Source organism: Formica exsecta, unplaced genomic scaffold, assembly GCF_003651465.1.
Source record: "Formica exsecta isolate Colony F162 unplaced genomic scaffold, ASM365146v1 C16501340, whole genome shotgun sequence".
Classification (NCBI taxonomy): domain Eukaryota; kingdom Metazoa; phylum Arthropoda; class Insecta; order Hymenoptera; family Formicidae; genus Formica; species Formica exsecta.
The window spans coordinates 1-7,210 of record NW_021848335.1 but is presented as its reverse complement, the minus strand read 5'-3'; the positions used below and the strand labels follow the sequence as shown (position 1 = coordinate 7,210).

The following is a 7,210-nucleotide window of genomic DNA, read 5'->3' as shown; positions in this document are numbered from 1 at the left end:
TATATATCTCATAGCTACAAAATGTACGGTGATATATGTTTTATAGAGATTCTTAATTTCTTTTTTTTCAAGAATAGTTTGTCTTTATATTAATTTTTCACAAATTAAATTATACCGCTCATCTTTATACAGTATAATACATTATTTTACACTTTATTTATTACCTGGCGGAATAATGCTGCATTGCGTAAATGGATCCCCAGTGAAACCTTCCATGCATGTGCAAACTGGCAAGTGATTCAATACGTGACATTGAGCGTTTATTCCGCACGAGCCTGGGCACGGATCCGAGCACCTCTGATTGACGCACGCAAGGTGACTCTTGCACTCGGAGCTCAAAATGCATTCTGGTCGACATTGTGGCGGTACGCCAATGTAATTAGGCAGGCAGGAACACGCAGGATTGCCGGATATGATTTGACACAAAGAGTTCGGACCGCAAGGCGACGGGGTGCACGATGGTGGCCGTTCAGTTATCGGGATGTCGTCAGGAACTAAAAAAACGATCGTTATATATCTTTATATCTAGACAAAATTTATATATTAATTTGTTCGCGCGCGCATTAATATGATAAGAAATATAATTTTTCGTAAAAGCAAATTTTGTAGAAATATGATATTTCCGTTAATGTTAACGCAAGAATACGAATAGAATATGTATAATGCTTACCGTGTGGTGAGCACAAAGTGAAAGGATCTCCTGTGAAACCGGCAGGGCAAGTGCAAATCGGATTGTGATTTTTCGTAATACATTGCGCTCTCAGTCCACAGGTATTCGGGCATGGATCCGCGCATTTTGTATTTACACATGCCAGATGTGGTGGACATTCAGCATTAACAATGCATTCTGGTCTACACGATGGCGGAATTCCCCTATAATCTGGTAAACAGCTGCATACGGCTTGACCATTAACGACTCGGCATTTACTGTTGGGTCCACAAGGTGATGGAGAACATGGTTCTAACGTTTCTGAAGGGAACGATATTATGTCGTATATTTTACACGAAACTTTTAATTATATTAATTAAATTATTTGAAAATAATTTATTGCAATTTTTGATAGTTGTGATTAATATGATTTTTTGTTTATGTTTAATAATAGTATGCCGATATCGCGCAAGATAATATTAAATATAATAATTATTATTAATATCTCGTTAATGCAATAATATTTACTTTTAATTATCAGTATATTTAAAACATACTTGTCATTTCCTTGATTTCGCAAGCGAAATATGGATCTCCCGTGTATCCTGGTGGGCACAAGCAGACAGGAACGTGCGCTTGTACATTGCATATAGATAATGTTCCGCACGTATTGGGACACGGATCCGTGCATTTAAAGCCAACACACGCCAGCTGCGGTGCGCAGTCATTGTTTGTTTCGCATTCCCTGTGGCATCCCTTGACAATGTCATAAGGATCACCAATCAGATCTGGTGGACATCCGCAAGCGCCTGCTCCGTTTCTCTCACGACATTGTGCATTAGGACCGCAAGGATTCGGCGAGCACGGATTCGAGACGGGTCTGTCTATCGCTATAAATATGCACGACAAAAATATACCATAAACATATAGTTAAACTTAGCAATTTAGTTTGTCAGATATTCGAATTTCTACTCACCTGGCGGAAGCGCCAAAACGCAACGCACGGTAGGCTCGCCTTCATATCCTTCCGGACAAGTACAGAATGCAACGTGATTCTGCACTGTGCATCTGGCGAGCTCGCCGCAAGCACCGAGACAGGGATTCTTACATCTCTGATTAATGCATGCCGCGGTGTTGAAGCATTCCGAATTATCGGTGCACTCCGGTCTGCAGTTAGGCGGACGGCCGATGTAGTTCTGCAAGCAGGAGCATGCCGGATACAAACCTATTACTTTACATTGCGAATTGGGACCGCATGGATTGGGGAAGCACGGATCTTCCTCTCCCTTCGGCAACGGAGACGTGGTGCTGATTCTGGCGCAGTGCACGAAGGGATCGCCGGAGTAGCCGCTAGCACAGCTGCAGATGGGATTATGATTCACCGTGAGACAATTCGTGTTCTGTCCGCAGGAACCAGGACATGGATCCGCGCAGTTGTTGTGAATGCACGCCTTGTTTTGCGAACACTCGGAGCTAACGATGCATCCTGGTCGACAGGTCGGCGGAATGCCGGAGAATCCTGGCTGGCACAGGCATACCGCGTGTTCGTTTTGAATTCGACAGTTACTGTTGGGTCCGCACGGTGACGGATCGCATGGATCGATCGGCGACGGTAACGGCGTCGCGATATCGACGATAGTGCAGCCGTTCACCGGATCGCCGGTATAACCCGGCAGGCAGGAACACATGGGGGCATGATTAACCACCCGACATGTGGCATCCTGACCGCAGGTATCTGGGCAAGGATTAATACACTTGTTGTTCAGACAAGCCTTGCTGCGATCGCAGTCGGCGTTGGTCACGCATTCGGGTCTGCAAGCAATATATGGATCGCCGAAGTACTGCGGCAAACATGTGCAAGATCCGACGCCATTCCGTTCGTTGCATACGGCGTTGGCGCCACACGGTGATGGATTACACGGTGTACGTGGTTGTTCCGTTGTAATGGGTGCTGCATGTAAAGAATTATGAATTATATTAAAAATAAATAAATAATTTTTAATAAAAATGAATTACAAGACGCGTTACTATAACGTACTGATATAATATTTCGCATGATCCAAGACATGAATGTGCGTCAGAAAAGCATACCTTCTACGATAGGTGTACATTCCGTGAATGGATTGCCAGTGTAACCATCGTTACAAATGCAGACGGGATTGTGTTTCACGACATTGCAATATGTGTTAACGCCGCAAGAGCCTGGGCACGGATCCACGCATTGCTCTTTCTGGCACGCCAGATTTCCGGGACATCCTTCGTTTATGACACACTCGGGACGGCAATTTGGTGCCCGGCCCACATAATTTGGCAAACACGAGCACGCCGGAAAGCCGTCAATTACCCGACACTGGGAATTCGGTCCACATGGCGAAGGAACGCATGGATTGCCGCTTGGTCTTGGTGCTGGTGTTACCTCTACTACAATCGCATATCGAGATTTCAAAACGGTTATATAAAAATTATATAAAATTACATATAAAAGATAAATTCTTATTTTTGCTAATTTTTTTTACTATTTCACAAAATAATATTATAACATTTAAAATATTGTATAAATCTTTTAAATATTCGGAATACATTGGAGACACAAAAATTTTAAGACAGTGACTTAAATAGGCTTGAGACTTGCCTTCTTTGACACATCCAAAGAACGGATCTCCGCTATAACCAATCGCGCAAATACAGACTGGATTATGATTGATCACTCGACAATCTGCATTTACGCCGCACGTGCCTACGCATGGATCTTTGCATCTCTGATTGATGCACGCCGCGTTTGGGCTACAATCCGTGCTGACTACGCATTCCGGTCGGCAGGATGGTGGGCTGCCAATGTAATTAGGTTGGCAGGAACACACTGCGTGATTATCAATAACGCGGCAGTTGCTGTAGGGTCCGCAGGGAGATGGTTGGCATGTATCACCTTGCACTGGAGGTTCTATAAGAGATAAATCATATTAAAAAGATAATTGAATATTTCGTTCGAGTTACAATTTCTTTAAGGATTAAAGATTAGAATGTCAAGTAATGATTTTTTATTAGCATTGTAGTTAGATATTGTAGTAAGAGTATGGAATTATGTAATAAATCAGGTATATATGTATGTATATATACTCGTAGATGTATATATCCGTTGTTTTAATTCTTTTTTGAGAAACTCTAACTCGAGCACTTATTCATTATAATAGAGATATCAAAAATGGCATTTATACTTATTGGTATGTGGCAAGATGTAAGCGGGTCTCCAGTGTAACCGTAGAGGCAACTGCAGGATGGCTGATGATTATATACTTGGCATTGCGCGTTAATTCCGCACGCGCCTACACAAGGATCTTTGCACTTGTTGTTAATGCAAGCCTTCGTGTGAACGCAATCCGAATTCTGCACGCATTCCGGTCTGCAGCCCACATACGGATCCCCGGTATAATCGGGCAGACATGTACAAGAGCCCGCGCCGTTACGCTCTTTACATACGGCGTTTGCACCGCACGGCGAAGGATCGCATGGCAATTGCGCTGGGAAAACGGCTATAAAGCGAAGAAATATTCAGATTATGCAAGTTACATAATAAATCGAGTATCCGTTTTAAAAATGTTTGAAAACTCTTACCTTTGGCGCAGCCTGAGAAAGGATCACCTTCATAGCCTTCGTAACATTGGCATATAGGTCGATGATTCTGCACCGTACAATTCGTGTTAAAACCGCATGATCCAACGCACGGATCCAGACATTTCTTTTGAATACAAGCCAAAGAACTGATGCAATCTTGATCGATCATGCATTCCGGTCTGCAATTCGGTGGTGCTCCAAACATACCGCTGATGCACGTGCATATAGGATGGTTCTCTTGGACGCGACAATCAGCGTTCGATCCGCAAGGCGATGGCAAACAAGGATTCACAATGGTTGGTGGTAAAGGTTCTGAAAACAATTATATTTCGAAAATCTTTTTCACACGTAGAAATGTGTGTTTAATATAGTTAAAATATTACTTATATCTGGTTTATAAAAAAATTATACTTTATATAGAAAATTTATATAATTATAATATGTGGAGATCTTCTCCTTGTACCATATATTTGAAAATCGAAAAAATTAAACATGTTTTAGTTATTAATTAAATATTATTTGCTTATTTGCTTTTATTAATTAGCATATAAACAATCTATATATTTTTTTATTTAATAAATTAATTACTAAAATTTGCTAACATAATATATTACCTTCCTTAGCACAATGCGTGAATGGATCGCCAATGTACTGACGAGGACAACTACAGATAGGATTGTGATTGATGACTTGGCAATCGGCATTCAAACCGCACAATCCCGGACAAGGATCGTTACATTTTTGATTAATGCAAGCCAGATGAGCCGGGCATTCCGTGCTGACGAGACACTCTGGGCGACAATGCGGCGGAGTACCCTGATAACCCGGACTGCAGGAGCAAACTGCACGGTCGTTCATCACACGGCAAATACTATGCGGACCGCATGGTGATGGCATACACGGATTTTGATCTGGTACTACTGTAAAAAAATACAGTCAAATTAGATTTCTTCCTATATTATTATCACATATTTATTCTTCTTCCTACATTATTATTATTGTCAATATAAATTTACCGTATAATTTTAATCGTATATACATCTTAAAATAGAATATTTGGCAACATAGAGATGTAGAAAAATTTTTAAATATCATATAACTAATTGTAAGTATAAATTTGATGCTTTTTTCTGTCATATAAATTGACAATAATACTATATATAATAAATAAGAAACAAAGCGGATATGGAAAATATATAAACTGAGAAATGTCTGCATACAAGGTTTTTCCACTTTGCAGGCTCTGAACGGATCGCCGGTGTATCCCGGCAAGCAAGAGCACATCGGAAGATGATTGATGACTTCGCAATGCGCATTCGCACCGCACACGCCTGGACACGGATCTCTGCAATGCTGATTGAAGCAAGCCAGGTGACTCTCGCAATCTCGATTAACAATACATTCGGCTTCGCAACCGTCTATATAAGGATTGCCAACAAACGGCGGTATGCATGTGCATTTAGCTATGCCATCGACTGCCGTGCAAATGGCGTTTTTGCCGCAAGGTGATAACAGACAAGGGTCATACGGTTCCGCTGGGCGTGCTACACATAACAATTAATAAAACATTTTATTGTTGATTGTAGCACTCTTGATTTTAATTATCATTTAAGATAATTATTATAGAAAAATATAAAATATTTATACAATACTTGAAAATTTGAAAAAATTCAAAAGCAAAATATATTTAAAAAAGATCGAAAACACAATGCAACTAAAAACAAAAATAAAATGATGAAACTTTTTTCAAGAATTTATATGTTATGACATAACGAATCAACAGCTTGTTTATGTTTAAAAAAAAACCGCATTGAATACAATTTTCAATATTTGTTATGTTAGATAAAATCTTTTTTTGATAGATATTATTGAATCGCTGGTAATGATTACCTCCGCAACTTTTGTATGGATTTCCAATCATAAGATCCGGACAGTAACAAGGTGGTACTCTCGTGTTGTTGCATCTCGCTCCAAGACCACAAGGATTAATTTCGCATTGATCGACTTGCGGTACGCATCCTCGAATAGTATTCGGGCTTTCAATGTATCCAGGTAGACAGGTACACTTCGCGAAGCCATTCTCCAACACGGAACAGCGAGTATTGGGACCGCATGGAGAAGGATCGCAGGAAATACTGGGAAGTGCGCAGGGTGTGCGCGGTGGATTTCCTTCGTATCCTGGTAGACAGAAACATTTCACTTGTCCGTTAACTATCCGGCAGCCCGAGTTAGCACCGCAAGGATCGCCATCGCATTGATCGCCTTCAGGAACTAAACACATTACAGAATCGATTTATTAGAGAAATATTTATTTTTACATTTCGCAATAATATTTTTATGCAAGATAAATTATCTACGTATTTATAAACTGGAGCATACATAAATGAGATTATTATAATATTCTATAAAACTTTATACATACTGCATTGCTCGAACGGACTTCCTGTTAGACCTTTTGGACAGAAACAGACGGGATTTCCATTATCATTCTCGCACAAAGCGTTCAAACCGCAAGGATTTGGAACGCAAGGATCGGAAATTGATATTTCCTGGCAGCCAATATGGGGATTTCCTTGATATCCTGGAAGACATGTGCATTGCGCCTGATGGTTACTGGAGACACACTTTGTGTTTTCTCCGCAGTCGAACTCGACGCAAGGATTGATACACTGTCTATTGAGTCGATCGCAGTATTTGTTCGGAGGACAATCTTCGTTATATTGGCAAATATTCTTGGTTTCTTCCACTAAAATAAAAAATTTTTAATATCAATTTTTATCTCATCTAACATTTTAATATATTTTTTATAAATTAATCTTTCATTGAATTATTCTATAATTCTATAATAAATTTATATGTGTATACATCATTAATCTTTATTATAGATTTTTGCATCAATCTATTGCTTTAAATATCTGAGAAAATAATACATTGACTTATACATATATT

At 39.9% G+C, this 7,210-nt stretch overlaps 1 protein-coding gene across 1 annotated transcript; it reads right to left on the bottom strand.

Moving 5' to 3' along the window:
• Positions 1-164: 164 nt before the first annotated feature.
• On the bottom strand, positions 165-7,007 carry LOC115246023 (neurogenic locus notch homolog protein 3-like; the record flags this gene model as incomplete). The annotated part of the gene is made up of 12 exons (XM_029824597.1): positions 165-494; positions 671-970; positions 1,207-1,539; positions 1,626-2,600; positions 2,741-3,070; positions 3,282-3,590; positions 3,865-4,179; positions 4,262-4,573; positions 4,876-5,181; positions 5,482-5,805; positions 6,152-6,532; positions 6,684-7,007. Coding segments are annotated over 12 exons (4,539 nt in total), but the record flags the coding sequence as incomplete, so codon positions are not given.
• Between the last annotated feature and the right edge of the window lie 203 nt (positions 7,008-7,210).